The sequence below is a fragment of the Rhinolophus ferrumequinum genome, chromosome 9, assembly GCF_004115265.2.
Source record: "Rhinolophus ferrumequinum isolate MPI-CBG mRhiFer1 chromosome 9, mRhiFer1_v1.p, whole genome shotgun sequence".
In the NCBI taxonomy this organism is placed as follows: Eukaryota; Metazoa; Chordata; class Mammalia; order Chiroptera; family Rhinolophidae; genus Rhinolophus; species Rhinolophus ferrumequinum.
The window spans coordinates 14,666,274-14,690,134 of record NC_046292.1 but is presented as its reverse complement, the minus strand read 5'-3'; the positions used below and the strand labels follow the sequence as shown (position 1 = coordinate 14,690,134).

Here is a 23,861-nt window from a genome sequence, read left to right as displayed (position 1 = left end):
ATTTATTAATATAGGTTGATTGTATATGGTAAATATTGGTGAAGTAGATATAATTACAAATTTGCTTCAAAGTAGTGAGTTTTTAAAGGAGCTTTTGAAAGAACTGACCACCACCACCACCACCCCACCTGGTAAAGAAAAGGAAAAGGAATTAAAAAAAAAATCCTGTATGTAATCAAGACAAGTGAGTACTGTGTTTCCCCGAAAATAAGACCTAGCCGAACAATCAACTCTAATGCGTCTTTTGGAGCAAAAATTAATATAAGACCCGGTCTTATTTTGCTATGATATAATACCAGGTCTTTTATAAGATATGATATGATAAATATAATACTAGGTCTTATATTAATTTTTGCTCCGAAAGACACATTAGAGCTGACTGGCTAGGTGTTAATTTTTGGGGAAACACGGTATCTAAAGAGCAATTTGGTTAGAATTTGAAAGTTTTAGTTAGTTCATAAATTTTCTAGGTTTTTTTTTTAAAGGAAGAATTGCTACTGGCCTGAAGGCAGCCTTCAGTTGTCATTTTACCTAATATTGTTCTGTGGTCTGTGGAATTATCTATTTTGCAGTTGCGTTTCTGAGCCATGTGATGGTCCCCGTTGGCAGATGATGTCAGGGAGAACCAGGTGGGGTTCTGCATTCCATTGTCTGTCTTCAGTTTTCCTTTTGCCTTCAGGTTGTAGGTCTCTTGCAGAAAGGGAGGCCACAGTAGGAAGCTGTCACCAGAATCTTAGCCAGTATCATTCTGTGTCTGAAAAGAGGATAAAGTTATTTTTTTTGCCTTTCTGTTTTGAACAGCCTTTCTTCAAGAGCTGGTTGACCGGGACAATTCCAAGTTTGAGGAGTGGTGCATTGAAATGGCCGAGATGCGTAAGCAAAGTGTGGATAAAGGCAAAGCAAAGCACGAAGAGGTTAAGGAGCTGTACCAAAGGTTACCTGCTGGAGCTGGTCTGTAAGATATTCTGGGACCACACTGTTGCCATTGATGCCTTGTTTCTTTTACGTTCACAAATGTATATGAACAAGCTTTTCTCTACCCTTTCTTATAACCTGCTTGTGCCAGCTCATACACTATAAAAGTGCTTTGTAACTTGATGTGTAGCATCACATCAACTTGATGTGTAGCATCACAATTCTATATAATGTGTAGTATAGAATTTTCATTATCATGTACTTTTAAAAATGGGAAGCTCTTAATAAATTATAAGGCTTAGGTCAGCACTCTGCATATGACTCTAAGTATTTCTATTTATGAGAGATTAGTTTTTAAAGAAAAATCTGATTGGGTTACTATGGAAGCAGCTCACCTACTCTGTTTCCTTGAATACGTTGTACCCTCATAGTATTAACAGGCATTCTTTTAATGAATATTGTTTTTTATGATACTATTAGATTAATTTGAAGTTTAATATCAACTATTATGCTAAGAATAGGGAAGCGTTCTGCTGACCTCTGATTTCTTAAGAATTGTCCCACATAATCCAGCTCATCCCTTTGCTGTACATGTTTATGCAAGTTTACCTAGTGCCTCAAAAAGGAAACCTCAACTTTTTAAGGCTGGTATGCCATTTGTAATAATATGTTGTCTTTGTCATTTCATAGACATGAATCCCCCATACCCAATTCCTACTTAAAGAAGAGAGGCAATTTAATCCTAATTTTAGAAAATAAATACTCAAGCATAATTGTATTTGTGGTTTTTGTCTTTTTGATAACTTTTATCTTACTCCTATAACTTTAAACAAAAGATGGCTATAAATTGCTAAATCTGGAGGAATAGCTCTTAAAAGTTCCTTGTAAATGACATCTTAATTTGAATCTGACCTTTCTTTGTAACCTGTTATTCTCACTCTGTCCCAAGGGTTAGGATTATCCTAAGGAATTAGACTGATCTTAATTTTGCTGGAAATGAACATATGATTTAAAGCTCTAAATTTAGGCATAGGGGTTGGAACCTAGAAATATATTTTTTGAACTTTATTCACAGTTTCCATTATTCACTGGACAAGAGAAAGGGATTTACTGGGTCTAAAGTAAAATGCATTTTGGAACCACTCTTTACTAAAGCTGTATGGTTCAAAGATGCTGTGTGTCAAGTGAACACAAACTTGTGATTTTCTTGGCTGTTTTCATTCAGTCTATAAGAGCCTGTGCTTCTGTTTTTAGAATATAACTCTGTTATCAGTACTTTTACCGATTATGAGCTTTATCGTTTTTTTCCTTAAGTTTTTGCAATAAATTGACATAGTGGAAGGTCCATGTTGTCCCAAAATGTTGTAAAATCTCAGTGCTAATGACCATGGTTTTGTGCTGCCATTCAATGTCTTCTGTTTTGCATTTTGTAAATCTTATCTTTGTGAACATATTTAAAGAAGAGTCACTTATCCTAAAATGTAAGCCTCACTGGGAACACGAACCATTTTGGTCCTTTTTATTTAAATTGAAATAACTTATCTCTAAATAATAATCTTAACTTCTATCTAGGTAAAGTGTTTCAAATATTTTTGATGACTCAGTCTTTCTAGATTTCATCTTTCCAAAAGAAAATTCCTTGTGTTCAAAATCCAGGCATTAAAAAAAAAAATTATAAATAATCTTGAACAAAAATGTGCATTTCCCTTTGGTAAATATTTTAACAGTTGCTTTCCTGGTTCGTCCAATGCTGAGGTGTTATACAGTTCGTTATCTCCAACTTGATAGTTAGAGAGAGGGCTTATTCCCATTTGGTACTTGACTTTGGAAAGGGATGCTTAGATAGGTTACTGAATCACAAATAACAGAGAACATCTTTGAAAACCTGCCAGGAGTCTTTCTCTAGCGCACAAGCATCTGTAGTGTAAAAACTGCCCACAGGCAGAATCTGCCTTAATTACTGAGACTTGTGCTAGAGCTTGATTCTCAGGGAAGCTCTGGGCAGAGATTGATACAACTCTTTATAGTGAAGAAAATTGAAAATGGAAAGAAAGCAAGACCTCTGTGAGCACGGTCACTTTTCCTTCCATGGACCCTCCAGCACACTAAACCTGGAAAACTGGCTGAGTTACTAAGTACGGTATCACGTCAGAATGAGAGACCCAGTCTCTCCTCTCTTCCTTTCTCTTCTTACTATAAAACCATACATGAGTTTTCTAGTCTTTATATCGTACATTGAATTCATATTAAACTACTCAAAACCAAAATAGTAAGCTTCACTTGGAATTCTTCTGTGGGACTCTACGAGGGGATTGAAAATCGTTGTCTTGGACTAGCTGCCTTTTGAGTCTCTCGTTGTAGTCACCCTGGGTTGTAGTCACCCTGGGTTTTGAATCTAGCAGGCACCCCTTGGCAAGGAGTACCTTGTGCACTTTCAGTTTTCCTAGACTCCTTTCCTTGTAAGAGTCAGGATCCTCAACAGCTCATTTTTTCAGTTAACAATAGCAGGTATTGTCCTCTATCCATCCTTCCCCAGCGGCTGGGGAAACAAGAACCTCTGGTGAATTATTCTTGAATGTTGCTCTGTGTCACAATCCTGCTGTCCCTCTTTTGATAGCCCGCAGATTACTAAAAATGTTAATCTATGTGACTGTATTTGTGAAAAGAGTACAAATGCTAAGACTTTCAGTTTGCTTTCTTAGAGAGGGATCATTGATTTGTCTTTGCATTCTTAAGCTACCCAGTGTACTCTGTCCCTGCTGGATTAAACCGGATAAGTGGCAAATAAAATTGAGAGGTATTTTAAATTTAATGAACCATACCATTATATATTGTGAAATGCCACAGCCATGTTACCTAGACTGAATCTTAAGGTCTCCTCTTTTATATATTGTGTTAATGTATAATTAACTTTTCTATATCTCTTTTCTTCCAAAAAGCTCAAAATGCTTCACATAGCTTATCTTTTACATTCAGCAACATCCCTGTGAGGTAGGTAGAAGGCAGGTATTATTACCTTCATTTTACAGATAAAAGACCTAAAGCATAGAGTTTAAGTGACTTGCTCAAGTTCAGTTTCTTGGTGGCAGAACTTAGATTAGACCTCGGTCTCAACTTGCAGTCATGAGCTCTTCCTCTGCAGCTGCATTCAAGCTGATCAGTCAGAAGGCTCTCGGTTGATGATGTACGTTCAGTTTTAGCACAAATAAGGATCCAACAATTCTGAATTTCATTTTTGTAAACATTGAAATGTTTTATACAAAACTTACGATGGGAGTTAGTTTTCTAGATTTGCAACTCTCAGGGAAGTATAAAATTGGTCGCAATGGGCTTTGAGTTTAATTGTCTATCCCTCAGATCTCTTCAGAAGTAGTACATAATACAAATATATAAATTCAACTTCTGTATGTTTTCTTCTATGTTTTATGCTGGGACTCACTGGAAATCTTTGTAAGTAATCAAAGCTGTCCCTTTATTTTTAATTTTGGCTTTTAGGGAACTCAAGGGCTCTGTTTTCCCAAATTAAAACTCAGGTTGAGGCGTTTGGTTTTGTCTTAATTTTTGCAACTTCAAAATTGATGATAATTCAATTCTAGTGTATTTCCTCCTGGAATTTGTTTAAAATCGCCTACTTTCTTGAAGTACATAATAATGTAATGCATAGATCATGATATGGATTTGGGTGTGGAAATCAAATACCTTTTAATCAATATCCGTATCATCTTGAATGAACAAAAGTTCAGTGGTGGAAATGGGCTTCTAAAAGCGCGGTGATAGCTGATGAGGTTAATCTCTAACTTAGAACTCAGTCAGGCTTCTTCTTTTAATTTTCAGTTGTGTATGACATTGATGAAAAATGTTTATGACAACATTTATGGAACAAACATAGTAGGGGATGAGGTTCTGTGATTTGCAAGCCAGCGTGGAGTGTGGCTTGTCACGGTGTCCTGATCAAAGCTCTGCTGTGCTATCAAGCAAGACACTTCTCTCTGTGGATACCTCTTTTGTAGAATGGGGTTAATAATACCAGCCGATCTCATAGGGCGCTCTGCAGACTTGTCCCCACTGGGCACAACTCCTTGAACTCAGAATTGGGGTCGTTACATGGAGCTTTGTGTCGGACTCCTCAGACATCTTCCCTGAACAGTGGTTCTGCTGATTCTGCTAACTTTAGACAGAGTTTGCCTTGTCTTTTGAGGAAAATGAATGTGTCACTTAGTCACAAAACTTTAAAAATACATAGGCTCTTCCCCTTGCTTTCTTCCTCAGAGCCCTATGAGTTTGTGTCTCTTGAGTGGCTGCAAAAGTGGTTGGATGAATCAACACCTACCAAGCCTATTGATAATCACGCCTGCCTCTGTTCCCATGACAAGCTGCATCCTGATAAAATATCAATTATGAAAAGAATATCTGAATATGCAGCCGACATTTTCTACAGTAGATACGGAGGAGGACCCCGACTAACTGGTAATTGGAGATGTCGTCTCTACTTAGAAAGGAGTAATACTTTAAGTTCCTCATCATACGGGCTTTGTGGTCATCTGACCAAGCCATGCTAGACCAGATGTCCCTTACACTTTGCAAAAAGGATTTGCGAAATGAAGTAGAAGTTGAGCAGCGTTATCCATGTTGTATTTATAACGTTAGAAAAGAAACTGATACTGCTCATTGAGGTTTTTTGTTGTTTTCCCTCTCAAGGTAGACATCATTGGATACTTTTGAGAAAATCATCTGATGGTATTTTGTTACTTTATACAGTACTCTTCCGAGTACTTGAACCCTGGTCTAATTGATTGCAAGTCTTATGCCTCCCTGCTATGGTGACTTGCTAACAGTGTGCGACCTGCAGGTTGTTACTTAGCTTATGAATGGAAGCTGCTTGAGTCAACCCTGAAGAGAGAGCTGTCTGTGTCCACATAGTACCCATAGTCTGTTTGGTTCCGGTTGCCACCTCATAACATTTTTCTTTTTAATGAGCAACTAGTAACACAGGCCGGCCTCCAATCTATAGATGAGTCTCATAAACGAAATTGTACAACCACCACGAGCACCACCCTTTTCTCTAAATTAAATGCTATTTTCTGATTGTGTATGACTTACTGTATAAAAACTGGCATTTAACGACATGATTCGGGCCTTGTACAAACCCAGAGTTTTGCTTTCTAAATTTCTATTTTTGATTCACAATCATTCAATTGTGTGACAAGAAGCTCTTTCAGAGAATCACATTTCATCTGACCCCTGGGACTGTGTGTTTCAAATCGAGCCCTTGATTTTTCTTTTTCCTTTTGTGTTCTGTGCTTGGAAGTGTTCCAATAGTTAACACCCACATGAAGCTCTTAAACAATTAACAGATACACTGACTCCCCCACCTCCTTAGAGCCTCAATTATTTGATCGTGGTCTTGTAAAATTTGCACCTAAACCTTGAAAAATATTGTGCTTCATGGTATAGTTTAGCATATTATAACATTTTGTCTCTTACTGTTCTTTATGCAGATGACAATGTTCTCTTGATATTTATATCATCAAAATAATTTAGGCTACTTACTATTTTTCTATATGGTCAAAATTTGTCACTTCTGTGTTTTGCGAAGTGCCAAAAACATTTTCCTAACAGGAAATCTGTATGTCAGTATACTACATTTCCTTTTCATTCTCTCTGGCCTCTAGTGAAAGCCCTGTGTAAGGAATGTGTGGTAGAACGTTGTCGTGTGTTGCGTCTGAAGAACCAACTAAATGAAGATTATAAAACTGTTAATAATCTGCTAAAAGCAACAGTAAAAGGGTATGTATACCTCACAGTATAGATTGTTTATGGGAAACTAAAATTTAAGAGGTAATAACCAGGTAGCTGATTATTTGCAGATAATAGGGAGATTTTTTTGAAGAAAGAAGTGTGATGAAATGGATAGCATAGCCAGATTAAATTTTGCAGTGATTGCCACTGTGGCAGAGATAAAGAAAGCTGAGTCACACAGGCTTTGGGACTGTATTCCATCCATTAGAAAGAGAGAAGCAGAGATGTGGGTCTGAGGCCTGACCAAACCGAGGCAGGGTATATAGAGACACTGTATACAGACATTGTATATATGAGTCTCTCTGTGTACATAAAGGCACAGCTGTATGTGGCTGTGAATAGCAATCAAGTGAAAGAAAGCAGCCAGTTGATTGGTGTGATTGGCATGAATGTAAATGGTAAGATTTAGGTTGGAAACAATATACGAGATAACCTGCCATTCAATAGTGGAAGAGTAAAAATAGCCAAAATGAGGAAGTGGGTTCAAGAAATTGTGTACACAACCGCAGGTTTTGAGTGTTTGTAATTCATTTTCGTTGTGGGCTTTATAAGGAAAGAAGGGGAGGAGGACCTTCGGAAACATTACTCCCTGATTTCACTTTCTCTCTGTTCCTCAGCAATGATGGATTTTGGGTGGGAAAATCCTCCTTGCGCGGTTGGCGCCAGCTGGCTCTTGAGCAGCTAGATGAGCAAGATGGTGACACAGACCAAAGCAACGGAAAAATAAATGGCAACACCTGGAATAAAGGTAGTATTTGAAAACTGTGTGTACATGGTTGTGAACTATGCCAAACAATTGTAAATACTCATTTTTAGTAAAATTGGTTTAATTCCCATCCATGTAATTTTAAAGACAAGTTGTAATAAAAATCCTAACACTCTCAAGAATGTATCAGAACAAGTGAAGGATTTTTCAGCCATTGATACTGAGCAAGTGTTCAGCAGCTCGCATGAGGAATTCTTTATAACCCGGCATGCTTTGGGCTCAGGGTCTCTCTAGTTTATCATGTGCAAAGTTAGTTGTAATTCTGCTCTAGACTAAAATTTCTAAGAAAGGCAAGTCTGCTGTAGATTGCATCATATATTGTAAGCTCAGTACATTTTGGTTATAGACTATCTGCCACATTTACAGACTGCCTTCGTCAAGTAGGAAACCTTATACTTCTGTGTTTTTCATCCAGGAAAGAAGGCAGCTTTTGAATGGCTTTTTCCTTATAAAGTTTTCTGAGTTTTCTGAGGCTATGCTTTCAAATAGGAAATTATGTTAGTGTATGTCAGCTGCTAAATTTAATTTTATAATAGTGTTTTTTTAAGAAATTCAAGGGAGGTTACCAGATGTGGGGGGTGAGGGGAGTGGTAGATGAGGGTAAAGGGGAACAAATATATGGTGATGGAAGGAGAACTGGCTCTGGGTGGTGAACACACAATGTGATATGTAGATGATGTAACACAGAATTGTATAACTGAAATTTATGTAACTTTACTAACAATTGTTACCCCAATAAACGAATTAAAAAAAAAAAATTCAAGGAAAATGAAGGCATAGTAACTGTTTTTAGATTTAAAATGGAAACTAATGATTTGATCAGTTTACTAATTCAGAGGTATGGTGATCCAAAAGCAATATTTAACTTAATTTTCTTATCTCCAAATATTAGTATTTACATACTTTTTTAAAAATCATTTTAATATTCTTAACCATGTTACCGAAATACTTTGGATTTTCTGCGTTCAGGCACGTTATATCATTTAATTTTAGTTGGTGTGGATCTTCTCATATCATCACTACCTTACTTTCTGAGAAAATAAAAACACCAAAGCCACTACTAGTTTTAAGTTGTGATTTTTTTTTTTTTTTTTAGATTTTACTGGGGAAGGGGAACAGACTTTATTGGGGAACAGTGTGTACTTCCAGGCCTTTTTTCCAAGTCAAGTTGTTGTCCTTTCAATCTTAGTTGTGGAGGGTGCCGTTCAGCTTCAAGTTGTTGTCCTCTCAGTCTTAGTTGTGGAGGGCGCAGCTCAGCTCCAGGTCCAGTTGCCCATTGTTAGTTGAAGGGGGCACAGCCCACCATTCCTTGCGGGAGTTGAACCGGCAACTTTGTGGTTGAGAGGACGCGCTCCAACCAACTGAGCCATCCGGGAGCTCAGCGACAGCTCAGCTCAAGGTGCCGTGTTCAATCTTAGTTGCAGGGAACTCTGGCCACCATCCCTTGAGAGACTCGAGGAATTGAACTGGCAACCTTATGGTTGAGAGCCCACTGGCCCACATGGGAATCGAACCGGCAGCCTTCGGAGTTAGGAGCATGGAGCTCTAACCGCCTGAGCCACCGGGCTGGCCCAAGTTGTGATTTTTAACATTTTTAAATTTAAAGACTTTAAATAAATTCTCAGAAATTGCTGGATCCGAGAGTTATACCCATATATGATTGTCATATACTGACACATAATGGTAAATTTCCTCCAGAGAGTATGCTGAGGGCTTGTTTCTGCATGCTTTTGTCAACATAAAGAGTACATCAGTCACATCAATTTTTATCAGTCTGATATATGAAAAGTGACTTAGCATTGTCAAGGCTTACATCTCTCAAAATTATCATTGAGGTTCACCATCATGATACATTTGAGAAGTTAGTTGCTTGTATTTATGTGTGTGTGTGTGTGTGTGTGAGAGAGAGAGAGAGAGAGAGAGAGAGAGAGAGAGAGGAGACCAAAGAGAGTTATGTGGTCATGTCCTTCCTTTGCTCATTTCTCTACTTAAACTTTTTAATGTTTAGTAAATATCCTTTATATATATTGTGTGTTAAATAGTTAACCTGGAAAACTCATGGATAAGATAACCGTTCTAATCTCCTAATACTTAGGACTTCTTTAATTTGATCGTGTTCCCTGTACAAACAACTACAAATTGGTGGTGATACAGTGTAGACAATAGGAAAAGCTGATATTGGAAGAGAAATGGTAACAAGAAAGGCAAAGTTCTTGTTACATGTGTTTGACATTAAAGGTTATGTCCTCATTTCAGTCCCCGCTAAAGCTTTCTGTTCAGCCCCTAAAAGAATGGGTAGGTGAGAATGACATGACATGTAGATGATTAATTTGGTTTATGACACAGTGTTCTGAGTCCCTTGACTAGAATTAATGGAAGGATATGGAAATTATTTTTCAATGTGAAAAAAAGCACATTTTCTTACATAACCTAAATCTTTAAAAAGTAAAACTGCCATTCAGACATTCTTCTTTCCTTTTAAGGAAAAGAAGTATAATACTTAGCAGAACTGTGTAGGAATCACTTTTTAACTTTGCCTGATTCAAAATTGTACAGAGTAGTTTCTCTGCTACTTTAAACTTGAAATACAAGAGCCAGAGCAGTTATTTATTTTCTGTATTTCTTTTGATTAGACGACTCAAAGGAAGAAAGAAAAGAAGAGGAGGAGGAATTAAATTTTAACGAAGACATTCTGTGTCCACATGGTAAGCTAAAAGTGTAAATCTTCCTTTGTTAGTCAGACTTTAGCGTCTCGTAAATATTTTGCTAAATGTTTCGCACTTTCTCTTAGGGATTCAGCCCTAATATGGCAACCATGGTGGAGTAAAATGGTTTTCTAAACTGTACTTGTTTCTAATGTCTCTGCTCATACCATTTTTATCTGTTAGTTTCTACTGCCTGGTTTCATGCCAGTGCCCATCACACCTTTTCTTCTCTCCTTGAAAACACAATTTTAATCATAAAGTAGGACTTTCCCATATTTAGAGAAGAAATGTGTAGTTCCTTTACATGTTGAAGGGATTTCTGAATTGAAGGGAAGAATTTCCCTTGATTATCTTTGTCCAGTTTGAACAATTTGAGAACAGTGTTCATAGATTTATTATTAGCGGCATTTCTGGTTTAGTTTCTAAGACTTTTACTGACTAGCAACTGTATACTATGTACTCTTAATATTCCTAATCTATGTATTTGTTTACGTATTTCTTATTTGGTCTTAGTGAGTGTTCACTTCGAAAATGTCACTTTTTGCCATGGTATATGATATATGAGCCATGATTTTCCATTCTGTTAGCACTATGAAAGCCAAGCAGGTGTCTACTTCTCAGAGCCATCCACTGTGTAAGTTCCCTCGTTCCCTTCCTTTTTAAAAACTGTATCCTGGGAAAAATTGGACCCAGAAAAATTAGGATGTCAGTGGTTAATACTGTTAACTCACTTCTGAGCATTTCTTGTGTGCTAATATATTGCCAATACTCAGAATTCTTTTTGATCCTAGTAAATTCTACTTTTAGTTCTTACTTCATTGGTTCATTATGCACCGGTACTTGATATCTCACACTTACCCTCGTGCACACTCGCGCTTTTCTATCAAGGGTCCTTGATGACACTGGTCCTGATAATTGTCACGTAGGTGGTACTTGCATGCTGATTTTTTCTGGACACCATCTCACTGTACTTTAGCTTACTAGCTGAGTGGCATTCTCATTTACTGGCCAGACATCTAGGAGATGGAGAGATCATCCTGGGATGTGGATTCGGGTCTCTGGATCCCAAACCCATTGTCCTTCCCATCTCATCACCTGCCTCCCGTTGTGTCTCCCTTACACTAGTAGGAGCACAAAAAACGTGAGAGAAGAAGTGACTTCTTGAATGGTAAACAGATTGAATAAGTAAATAGAGGGAGGCACAGTGAATAGCCAAAAGTAGATTAGTTTTTCTTGTAATGTTATCATATCAACTCTTTTGTTTTATCTTCACAGCATTGATGTGGACATAGGACAAGTCGTTTATTTTGAGAGGAGGAATGAATGTGTGGTGAAATGCCAAGTTTCATGCTTGTTGCTGCCCCACTGGTTGAAATAGTGCCAGAACTCATATTGTCATCTTATTCCTCAGCTTACTGACTTGCTCTATCTTCCCACTTCCTGTCTTGTCATTTCACTGTTACAGTTTTGATTAGCGAGCATGGCAGAGCTGAATGTGACTTCAGGACATGTGCTATACTCCTCAGCAGAAATTTTACACAGAGCTAGTTTTTTTTAGATCTTTAGCTTGATCTGTAGTGCAACTCGGTGGCATTTTGGTCCATACTTTGTTACCCAGTATTTCAAAAGGATAGTTCTCAACTATTGTTTCTGTAGACATCACCTGTCGGTGTATCATGTCCGTGAGGTCAGGTTTTTCAGGTGCAGGGTACTGGGCTTAGAAACTCACCTCACTCGTTAGGTTTATAATGAAACTTGTTCCCGAAATGTGTTGATGGTGGTGCTTGTGGTACCAAGGGTATTCTAGTAGTAAGATGATAGTGGATATTTACTGAATGTTTACTACATACACTTGCAATGTACCTGGTAGTTTTCTAAGTGTGTAGATATTAACTCATTTATACAACAACCCTGAGAGGTCATTGTTACTGTCATAGCCACTGGACCGTTAAGTAAATAAACTGAGGCATATAAAGATGAGAGTCATTTGCTCAAGGTCACCACATTTAATGGATAGTTTTGCCTAGGCATATCACTGTTTGCAATTATTTTTCTTAGAAATGCAATTATTTTTCTTAGAAAATTTGAAGGATTTGCACTTTTTCATGCCCCATTTGTCCAAAGCCATTATTCGTAGGTAATTTTTTTTCCTTCGATTTTTGGCAGTTTGTAAGATGTTCGTCCCCGGCGTTCAGTGACATCTCCTACTTACATGGCCTGATGCAGGCCCTGTCTCATTTATTGTGCCAGGTGATCTGCAGGCCGTGTGCATGTAGGTCTGGTGACTGCACTTTGCTGTTAGGGTGCCCTGGCCAAGCCGTTCACTGGGGAATTCCCAATGCTCTGGGTTGCTCAGATTTCTCCATAGACCTTTTCCATCCTCCTGCCTGTAAAATGCAGACATGGCTGTTCTGGAGTAGCAGAAAGAAGAGGGCCTTGGGAGTCTCTGTATTCTGTGTGAAAAAGTTTATTTAACCCACCCCAGCTTATTACGTCATTTCTGTGCTTTGTGTCTTCCCCGTGCAATGGCCTGCGGTTTGACGTCATCAGAGATGCTTACGGTCTTCTTTCCGGGTAGAGGGGGGCAGTTCTCTGTTGGGTATAGAGGAGGGGGACTTAAAACTTTTAACCACCTCTGAAATAGATTTTTACTCCATTATCCTATTTTTTAAATCCCACTATACTTCCCAGCGCCCCCGATTTCTGGGTCTGTGGGGGCAGTTTTGCAGTATAGTAATCTGGTTGCTTCTTGACTTTTGCCAATTTAGAGTTTATTTTTCATGTGTCTCATCCATCTGCTTTTAAACTTCTAAAATTCTTGTCGCCTTTGTTCCCTCTCTGTCCTTTTTATCCATCATTATGATTTTATCTTTTTTAAAAAAACCCTTACTGTCGTTTAATGGTGCTGAAAGAGGCAACTGAAAGGAAATGCAGTTTTAAAACATCGTTTTTATCGGGAAGTCTTTTTTTTTTTTAAATTTCCTTATTTTTATAACCAAATCCCCATGTATTTCTAAAGTCCTGTGTATATTTAACGTAGCACAGATTTTAGGTGAATTAATCACCGGATTATATTCCGTTAGATTTACTACCACCATAGAGTTCGGCATTTATTGCAGATATTACGAATGCATCAGGTTTTTCTAGCTATTTCATTTTATATTCATTTAGCTGGATAACCTTTCTAAAACTTTGTTTATTATACCTCATTTGCTTAGCAGATGGGCAGTGTTTTGTTTTGGTACACATTCTTCTGATGTTCTGTGGCCCAAATTATTATAGTTTGAACTAGATTTCGAGGAGGAAGGTATTTATCCAGAATCTAAGCTCATTGTTAACTAGATTTATATTTTTACCAGAAGAATCTTTGGGGATTAGGTTATCCAATTATGTTTGGTGAATTAAATCTCTCATGACTGGTTTGCTCTTGTATTAGGAGATGTTGCTCTCAGGATGGATTAAGTTGAGTGGCTTTCTTTCCCTTTTCAAATTTAAGAAGCAATGTTATTTATTGCAGGATATAAGTCTGATTCCTACAAACTCACGTCACAAGTAAAAGTTAATTGCTGTGAGGTCATAAACAATATTCGGACATATTAAATTGTGGTATTATTAAAATGATGTGAAGCTAATTTAGAAACATGGCTAAGAAGTTAGAGTGGAGGACTTTGTAGTTAGTACCAATTAGACTGCAGTAAAATGACTTAATTAAAATACTTTTCTGACTTTAGAAATAAATTTGACTTGTTCTTTTTTAATCATATGAATGATACACAGGGAACTTTAAAGCCAGTCAGTAAGTGAAAGTACCCCCACCAGAACGATGAAATATGTGTGTTTGTATTGTTTTCTTCATTCTCTCTCCTTTTTGTAACCAGATTGGGTTATACCACTTACATGCAGAGGAAGAGGTTTTTGTGTTTGTTTTTAAGGAAACCACTTTAAAATTTTAATTGCCTTGGAGTACTTTCTAAAATAATCAGGTTATGGAAATCTACCTTAATCCTTTTTATGGCTGCATTATATTTCACCATAAAGATGTACTATACTAGAGTTTGATAATTCAATTAATCTTTTTTAAAAAAAATTCTTAATTGTATCTGGGGGTAGACATGTAGGAATAAGTTTTCATAGCCTCAGAGGAAATTTAAGTTAAGAGCCTACTGAGAAAGAAAGTTAATTTTTACATTGTGACCTATTTTTTTCTGGTAATAAGTTCATTAAAGCAAAGCAATCTTTTCTTGGGATTATTCAAAGCTCAGTAAGAGGTGAAGGGTGCAAGTTAAGATGAATTTTGAAGTATTAGAAATTATGGGGTTTGAATGAGACAGATCTGGGTTCGTATCTCAGCTTCATTAGTCACCAGCTGTGATGACCCTGGGTATAATTTCTCTCATTCTCAGTTTATTTATTAGATAAAGCATATAAAGCAAAGAATGAAGATACTGTATTTAGAAAGCCCCTGGGTTTATTATTCTTAATAAACGTGGTGGTACCTGGCCAATGGGGGCGGGAAACAAACGAGTGGATTTGGAAACTTACAGATGGTTTTCTGGGTAATGACCCATATAGGTACATAAGTACAGTACACTAATTTATCAGTTGGGAACAGCTGAAACAATAAAAACTAGAACCACAAATGGAGTGAGAGGTAGAGTGGGCAGAAAGGCCCTGGAAAGCTCGATGTAGATATGTCAGCAGTAAACCGAGCAGAGGCTGCTGAGGTTGCAGGTCGCTGCCATCTGGGTGTTCCCATGACCTAAGAAGTGAAAGGGTGGTGGTGGTGACTCATAGTAGTCTTCCCTTTGGGGACTTTGAAAGATCCACAGGGGTTGGGGTGATGGCAGAAGCAAACCAGTTGGCTCTTGTTGGGAGATGGTTTTCCACTTGTACAGTGAATTGCTTTATTACTTAACTTGGAATTAATAACTTAAGGGAATGGACCTGAGAGGGTTGGACACCACCTTGAAAGTACCATTTTGATTCAGGGTGATTTCAATAAAGTAACACAATCACATGGGAGAAAAGAGAGTCTGCAGGAAATTGTGACATTTGAGTGTGGTTGGAGATGAAATGCTGTGAAGTAGCCCCTGCCGAGGAGCGGAGCGGAGACACCGGGATCCCTGGGGGCCCCTTTTACTGGCAGGAGGAAAGAGGAAACGCATGACTTCAATCTCACACGTTTGTTTTTATCTCATTTTTCAACCACAGACCTAGATTAAGGACATAAAGGAATAACTCCTTTAGAATTAGATGAAATACAAAATTAAGAGGTTTTTGAAACTGAGGAAATAGAGAGAATTACAACACTTTAGGAAAGGAAGCCAGTACCTACAAATTTTTCTTAAGTTTATGAAGTAGAAAAGAGTATTTTGGAGGCTACACGTTGACTTTTTTCAGACTTTTTATTCAAATGTAAATTATTACTATAATTTTTTTAAACTCAGGGGAGTTATGCATATCTGAAAATGAAAGAAGGCTGGTTTCTAAAGAGGCTTGGAGCAAACTGCAGCAGTACTTCCCAAAGGCTCCTGAGTTTCCGAGTTACAAAGAATGCTGTTCACAGTGTAAGGTATGAACCGCCCTGTGCTTGAAATCACATGCTGTCTCCCTGCACTGACTTCGCAGAATTAACATTGTTCTTTTAATGGGGATGTAGGGAGGAGGCTAGCCCTACGCTGTCAGCAGGAGATGGTTGATTGCTTCATTCTTTTTCAGATTTTAGAAAGAGAAGGGGAAGAAAACGAAGCCTTACATAAGATGATTGCGAATGAGCAAAAGACTTCCCTCCCAAATTTGTTCCAGGACAAAAACAGACCTTGTCTCAGTAACTGGCCGGAGGTATCATGATCCCTAGCACAGATGAATTCATCTTCCCGTTTCAAGGCTCTTGCCAAATTCCCCCCTTTCCTCCCCCCCCACCCTTCCTGATGAACTGTTCCAGAACAACTCACAACTCCGAGTTTCCAATTCTCATTTGTTTAGTTTTATCTAAGCAGGGGGATTTACTCTAGCTTTTGCTATTTCTTGATAGAGGGCTAGGTTTCCATTTTATTTATAAAACTTGAAAAAGGAAAACCACAGTGCATGGAAAAACATTTTCCCTAAAGGATTTAGGTTAAGAATGCAGTGAGTTAATGGATACTTTTATGTGCTTTTTCTATTTCAGGATACCGATGTCCTCTACATTGTATCACAGTTCTTTGTAGAAGAATGGCGGAAATTTGTTAGGTAGAATCTAAAATTTTTCTATTGCCTTTTTTTGGGGGATGGAGAGTGTTGATTTTAGTGTTTTAAGAATTCGTGGATTCTGATTGTGGTACCCTTTTGATTACTTTTACTAGCATACGGAAAGCTTTCTTTTAAGTTAAATGAATAATCCTAAGAAACACATTTAATTACTAATATTCTTTTAACTATGTCTCTGATTTTAAATAATTATCTTAAAATCTTGTCTTTAGTCATGCAGTAGTGAAGTATATTGATCTTTCTCGTCTCATTTGAGTAGAAAACCTACACGATGTAGTCCTGTGTCGTCAGTGGGAAACAGCGCTCTTCTGTGTCCCCACGGGGGACTCATGTTTACATTTGCTTCCATGACCAAAGAAGATTCTAAACTGTGAGTTTCTTCTCTTCATGTGATTTCTCTGTTTCTAATGATTAGGAAATTTCTCATCTGACAGTTATTTTAAGAATCTAGTCCTTTGCTGAACTGTGGGTTTTTTATTTTTTTGTTTTTTCCTTTTATATGCTGTAGTAGAGTGAGCACTTTTTTATAAAAAAGAAAGTGCTTCTCCATCAAAGGCAAGTGGCTACCCACCGGCACCCTGTTCTTTATGTTTCTTCCTTCTCCTTCCTGGAGCGCTGCTTTCTCCTTCCAGCTGCTGATGGCTCTAAGTGGACTTCTTTTCCAGAATCAGAGAGTCAGCAGGGTTTTGATTGTAGTTTTTTTTTTTTTTTCAAATCTGTAGCCACCAGGCTTCATAAAATAGAGGATGAGGAAGGCAGCATGGCAGTGAGCTAGTCATCTGGAATTCTAGGGCCTTAAAATCAAAATTCTGTTCCACTCTTCAAGTGCTTCCAGAAGGGCTCGTCTATGAAATTCACCCGTGATGTTACCATTTTGTCATTGGAAAGAATTTATTAGTTTCAGGTGTATAAAACAACATGATTAGACATTTACATCCCTCACAAAGTGATAAACCCACCAAGCCTACTGCCCCTCAGACACCATACAAAGCTATTATTACAACCATTGACTATATTCCCTATGCTGTACTTTACATCCTGTGGCTACATATATGAAATAATTTTTAAATATGACTATAGAAGAGAAGGTAGAATGCTTCTGATCTTGTCTGTAAACCATGAAAAGAAAATTGCAACATGTAAATAAAAATTCCTTTGGGATGAAACTAGAGTTAGGGAGTTTATTATTCATGTGTCAATACTTTAATATCAGTTAAGGAAGCTTAGAGTTAATATATATTCTTCTACATTCTCCCCCCATATTCTTCTACATTCTCCCCCCAGCTTTTTTTCCTCCCTTTCTTTCTTTCTTTTGCTTGTTTCTTGTTTAAATGCCCGACATCCAGGAAAATGTCTATAATAATAAAACAAATGTGTGCCACCAATCAATTTAAAAGTTAAACAATTCAAATATAACTGAAGGTCCCTCAGTACTTATCCTTTCTTCCATTCTTTTCTCTCTTCCTTCCTCTCTGTCAATAAGCACTGTCCTGAATTTGAGCGTTATCAGCCTCGAAGTGTTTCTTTAAAAAAAAAACAAAAAAAAACATAATGTTTTGTATATTTAAAAAATTTTTTTTAAATAAATGACATCATACTATATTGATCCTTCTGCAACTAACTTCTTTTTGTCAGTTTAGGTTTTTGAGACTTAACCATGTTGATTCATGTCACTACAGTCCATTTAGTTTTACTGCTGTTGTAGCATTCTTTTGTATGGAAAAAAAAAAACACTGGTCCTTGTTGATGATGATTCCTAATTCTAATTCCTTTGTATTAAATATTGGTTTTGATGATTTGGGTTTAGGAGACTGCTGGATTATGTGAGGTCTCGTAATTTCCATGTGTCTTAAGGCATGTTGTGTTTTTTTGCACAGTATAGCTCTCATATGGCCTAGTGAGTGGCAAATGATACAAAAGCTCTTTGTTGTGGATCATGTCATTAAAATCACAAGAACTGAAATGGAAGATGTAAATCCTTCAGAAGCACAGTATATTTCTGAGCCTAGTAAGTTTTCATACAGCATGCGGTTTGTGTCGTAAAAAGTTGACATTTTAAGGGGGGAAGGAAAAAGTATGTCGATGTGGTACTCTCCACTTAAAATTAAAGATCACGTGACAGTCCAAACTAACACTCCCCAAGCGGTAACTATCGTAGCATCATCTCATTTGTTTATTTGTTGATCGTGAATGGGTTGTCTTACTTGCATATAACAGAATACAACAAAATTCATAGAAAATACGAGTAATAGTTTAATGAATACTCACTGGTAACTTGGATACATGTTTTTAGATCTTTGGTTCTTTGGCAGTGATTCCTCAGCCACTTCTACGTTGCTGTTTTTTAGAACTCTGTCCAGAATGCCGAGAGGGCTTATTGTGTCAGCAGCAGAGGGACCTGCGTGAATATACTCAAGCCACCATCTATGTCCATAAAGTTGTGGATAATAAAAAGGTACCTGTCCTTCTTGTGGCCGTGACTAGGAATGATCAAGCTTGTGTTTTCTTGACTTGTTGGATTTTCACCGAGGACGCTTAAGGTCACGTTTTTGTTTCCTTGGAGCTAGTTGGCATAAGCATTAAAATTAGACAAGAACCGAAAACGAAGAGTTACGTGGGTTTAATCAGTTACTAACTCGAAACACAAATACTAATTGAATGTCACCTGTGTGCCAGGAGTGGTTTTACTGCTGGGGATACAATGGTGAAGAACACAAACAAGGTACTGGCCCTCAAGAATAGTTGTGCCTAGTGAGGTAGATTCAGGATAAACCCATAAAGTCGTGAACCCAGAATCCATAAACGAATTTGATTCCACGGAGGGAAGAGTGTTTTGAATGAAATTTAGCAGGATAACGTGACAGACGGATAGAGGTGGAGATGACAGTATATCTTAGACAGGAAGGACGACTTGGAAGAAGAGTGGTTTTACCTGAGCATTAACTGTCAGGGGTCCAGCCTCGGAAGAGAATTCCAAGCAAAGGGAAAAAGGGCTAATGGGATAAGCCTCACGTGCTCAAGTGATAGAGTGAAAATCGTATCGAGAGCAGCTCTGTCCAGTAGAACTTTCTGCAGTGATAGAAATGTTCTGTATCTACCCTGTACACTGTGGGACCACTGGACACGTGACCGGGGAGCACTTGAATTGTGGTTAGGGTGACTGAAGGACTGAATTTTAATTCATTTAAATAGCCACATAATGGCCCCTGGATCCCATAGTGGACAGCACTGGTCTAGAGTGAAGTTTCTACCGAGAAGGGATAGTGACAGGATGAGGGGCCAAATTCTATCAGATTTTATACATCATACCAAGGATTGAGATTTTATTCTAAGTGTAGATGAAAGCCAATGGAGAGTTTGAAGCAAGGTCATGGTGTGATCTGATCAATGCTTTAAAAAGGTCACCCTGGCCATTGTGTTTGGAATTGGTGAGGACATAACAGGAACAAGGAAGACCAGTTTAGAGCCTCTTCATTGATATGCAGGAGTAGGTGAAGTATACAGATTTGGGTATATTTTTGGGAGCAGGGGTGTTAAAACTTGCTATGGATTAGCTTTGGAGCATTTTTATTATTTTTTTTATTAGAGATGGCTCTAATGTACATCCTGACCCTGATCTCTGGACATCTCATTAATTTGATTCCAAGGTTTTTGGAATGAAAGACAAAATAGAATACATTTTATTAGATAGTTACCAAACACATTGTTATAGAAGGGCAACTTACAAATTAGACTCTGAAGGTCTAGGGTTCTGCTTTACAAGTTGAACTAAGGTCTTCACTTCCTAATGAGAAAATGAAGTTAATCAGCATAGATGGCTCAATTTTCCCCGCTTGAAATGTTCTTAAATCTTTTGTACCTATTAGTACATGTATATCTTGGTACCTAGTATAAAATAGTCTCTAATTTATCTTAAGTCTTATTATTTGAGTTTAATAACAGTATTTAATAGTGCAAAAGAGCGCCTTCATTTTCATCCTTCGTCTTCTCAGTCTTAGGGAACATTGTGACTCCTGCTGTCTGAACAGCTTGAGAACTGGAAAAGGTCTGACAGTCCGTGTACCGGGGAAGATATTGACCATTTTTGAACTTCTGCAAAATAGCATCATTGTAAAAGCCCGATATAATAACTTGCTTACATTTATGGTGAATGCCTTAAATATAAGAATAAATCGTAGGATAAAAACGAACATGTTAAAAGAGCACAGAAGACAGAGAGCCCCTGAGTCTCGGTCCTCTGTTTGGTCTGTTATCCTCCCTCCATTGTTCAGGTGGCCAGTCATAGCCCCCACATTCTCCATAGCTTGTCTTGCTCGGGTCTGACCTACTTTGCTCTCTCTTCTCCTGGCGCATTCAGGTGATGAAGGATTCGGCTCCCGAGCTGAATGTGAGTAGTTCCGAAACAGAGGAGGATAAGGAAGAAGCTAAACCAGATGGAGAAAAAGATCCAGATTTTAATCAAGTACGTGTTAAAGCCTCTTTTCATTGTCATACCACCTGCTGTGCTAGAAGAGCAGCCACTTCATGCCCCCGACACTTCTCTGTACCCTATGTGGGATATTGGTTCTCGGCTCCCTTCCTCATTTTTCCTCTTTCCTGAGTTTTGGTGGCACAGAATAGCTGTCCTGATTTCTCATGAAAAGCCGTGGACTACATTATTCCAGAATTAATAAGTTTCTTGCTATTAAGCAAGAAGGGCTGAAAATTTTAGCTGGAAAAGAAAACTAAAACAAGGCCCATATCTTGGTTTGTTGCTTAATCATGGAATCTTTAAGTATGAAAAAATTATTTAACTCATATTCCCTCATAAACAAAACCCATAGTAGCATTAATAATGGAGTTTATAGATGAGATTTTGGGTCTCTAATTAATGTGTTAGTCAAATGCTCAGGTCAGCATTAGTCTTTCATTTTTCATTGTGCTGACCTTGCAAGTCTATTAAAATTGCCTATTTTCTCTGTATTCTGTTATGGTTTTCTCTCCCCTGCCCCGACCCCCAGTTTGGTTGCTTGATTATATTCTGCATGTTCATAGTGATATGGGAGAAAATTGTCTGAAGAACAGGAAATAATGTGGAATATGTTTGGTTGATGTATGATGTAGATTGTCAGCTTCTCAAAAAGTCAGACCACTAAATTCCAGGATATTGTGTAGATACCTTAAATTCATGGAATTTCTGCTCTAACTAGAGTTTTAACAGACAAGACATTTATTTTCTGTCTTTACTGCTAAAATATAGTACGCTCAAATTATGATTAGTGTTCTCCCTGAAGGAATAAGTGTTACAGTGGCCATCTGCTGTATGTGCTACAGAGCAGGGGTATCTGGGCTTGTTGGCCTGTCTGTACACCCTGATACTGCTACTTCATTTTCGACATTGATTAAGCAAGTCTGAAAAGTCCTCTTGACTTGAATCTTGGTCTCCCTGAGGTAAATGTTACTTAAAGTTTTCCAGCTGGCATAGAGTTATGTCAGCATTTGTTGTCCACCATGGCTTGTTGGAGCTCATAAAATATTAACTTTAAAACACCTATGAGAGAGCAAAATCGTGTGCTTTCTTCCTTCCTTTTTTTTTTGAATTCTATTGGGGAACAGTGTGTTTCTCCAGGGCCCATCAGCTCCAAGTAGTTGTCCTTCAATCTAGTTGTGGAGGGCGCAGCTCACTGGCCCATGTGGGAATCGAACCGGCAACCCTATTGTTCAGAGCTTGCGCTTCAACCAACTGAGCCCTCTGGCCGCCCCCAAAATCATGCACTTTTGTACACCACCCTGCTGATGGCCATCAGCCAGTCTTACTAAAGTTGTTCGACCAAATTTGTGTTTCAGTCAGGCAGCATTGGGGGTCTCCTTTGCTTCAGTGCTAGTCAAATCTATACATTGTATAGGAATGCAGGTTTTCAGTTTTGAGGGGTGTTTTCCTATAATAAATAATGCCCTTATTAAAATCTATGTACATGTATACTTTCTGTTCCTTGGGAATGATTTTTGAAATTACCAAGTCAAATAATAATGTCTCTTGATAGGAGTTTGCAAACTTCTCTTTCTGCTTTCTAACCTGTTTGTTGTCAATTTTTCCATGTCCTATCTTCTCATATGGTCCACCTTCCAAGTCACAGATCTAAAAACTAGTCTGTTTGCTTTTTCAGTTGATATATTAAAAGTGTGTGTGTGTGTGTGTGTGTGTGTGTGTACTACACATACCCATCCTGATTTAGGACTTCATTCTTTTTCATTTGCTGGGCTGGTGGTACCATACTGTTTTAATTATTATCTCTTGGGAGTATGGTTTAAATAATCAGTTGGAAATCTCATCTTTTCAATTTCTTTTATTACTTGTAGTCACCAACTCATTTTTTATTCTTTTGTTAAACTTGTAAATTAGTTTGTAAAGCTTGATATGTATATTCTTACTGTTCTTAGTTTCTGTTATTTCAAGCTTTGCTTTTTAGTCTAAGAGGTAATTAGAAAACTCTTTTCAAGTGACTTAGATTTTTGGAAAGCTAACTTTTTGAATATGTAGTTTTATTCATTATGGTCATAACCACAGCAATTTTTTAAAAGCGCATGTAGAATTATTCTCCTCAGTTGTGGATGACAACAGATTTCACATTTACAAACATGATAGAGAATGTTGGGAAACATTGCTTTTTATGCTGTAATTACTTTCTATACTTTATAATTTTCTTCTGTCTTCTCCTTGTTTGGATGTTGTAATACTCTAGAATGTTTTAAATAGTTCTTGTTCCACAAAAGAATCTCAAGTGTAACCTTCCTGCTTTAGAAGAGTAGAGTCCCAGAATGTCAGCCTCCTCAGACCTTTTCTTTCTTTGTAATTCCTTGAACAACGTTGGTGTTAGGGGTGCCGACCCCGCCCCAACACACACACACACACACACACACACACACACACACACACACACACACACACACACACACACACACACACACACCCCGAAAATCCATGTATAACTTTTGACTCCCCCTGCTGTTCATTGGAAGCCTTACCAATAACAGTCAACTAACACATATTTTGTATGTAATATGTATTATATATTGTATTCTTACACGAAAGTAAGGTCGAGAAAATGAAAATGTTACTAAGAAAATTCTAAGGAAGAGAAAATACATTTATTGTACTTATTGGGGGGAAAAATCAATGTTTAAATGGACCCAGGCAGTTCAAACCCGTGTTGTTCAAGGGTCAACTGGACATTATAGTATCTCCATACATAGATAGATCGCTTCTGTAATTGCTGTTTTAAATCCCTATAATTGAAAGTGATGCATTTCTACTTGTCCTTAATGGAGATGAACAAATACCCTTTCCTCTTTTCTCTAAGCCAGATCAACCCACTTCCTTTGACTTTGACCTTCTCCACCATTTAGGTTAATAATGCACCCAGTATTAGATATCACTTAGGTAATTG

At 37.8% G+C, this 23,861-nt stretch overlaps 1 protein-coding gene across 3 annotated transcripts in view; it reads left to right on the top strand.

Moving 5' to 3' along the window:
* The window catches only part of USP48 (ubiquitin specific peptidase 48), a 69,848-nt gene that overhangs the window by 33,213 nt on the left and 12,774 nt on the right, over positions 1-23,861 (top strand). For 2 of the 3 annotated variants that reach the window (XM_033114110.1, XM_033114109.1), the window contains exons 11-22: positions 802-951; positions 5,185-5,382; positions 6,588-6,702; positions 7,332-7,462; positions 10,114-10,185; positions 15,633-15,757; positions 15,904-16,026; positions 16,355-16,416; positions 16,694-16,804; positions 18,312-18,442; positions 18,783-18,889; positions 20,792-20,896. In XM_033114110.1, the coding sequence (XP_032970001.1) occupies positions 802-951; positions 5,185-5,382; positions 6,588-6,702; positions 7,332-7,462; positions 10,114-10,185; positions 15,633-15,757; positions 15,904-16,026; positions 16,355-16,416; positions 16,694-16,804; positions 18,312-18,442; positions 18,783-18,889; positions 20,792-20,896 (1,430 nt within the window). Of the gene's footprint in view, positions 1-801; positions 4,366-5,184; positions 5,383-6,587; positions 6,703-7,331; positions 7,463-10,113; positions 10,186-15,632; positions 15,758-15,903; positions 16,027-16,354; positions 16,417-16,693; positions 16,805-18,311; positions 18,443-18,782; positions 18,890-20,791; positions 20,897-23,861 lie in introns of those variants that run through there. The other variant, XR_004423848.1, reaches the window with a different exon arrangement.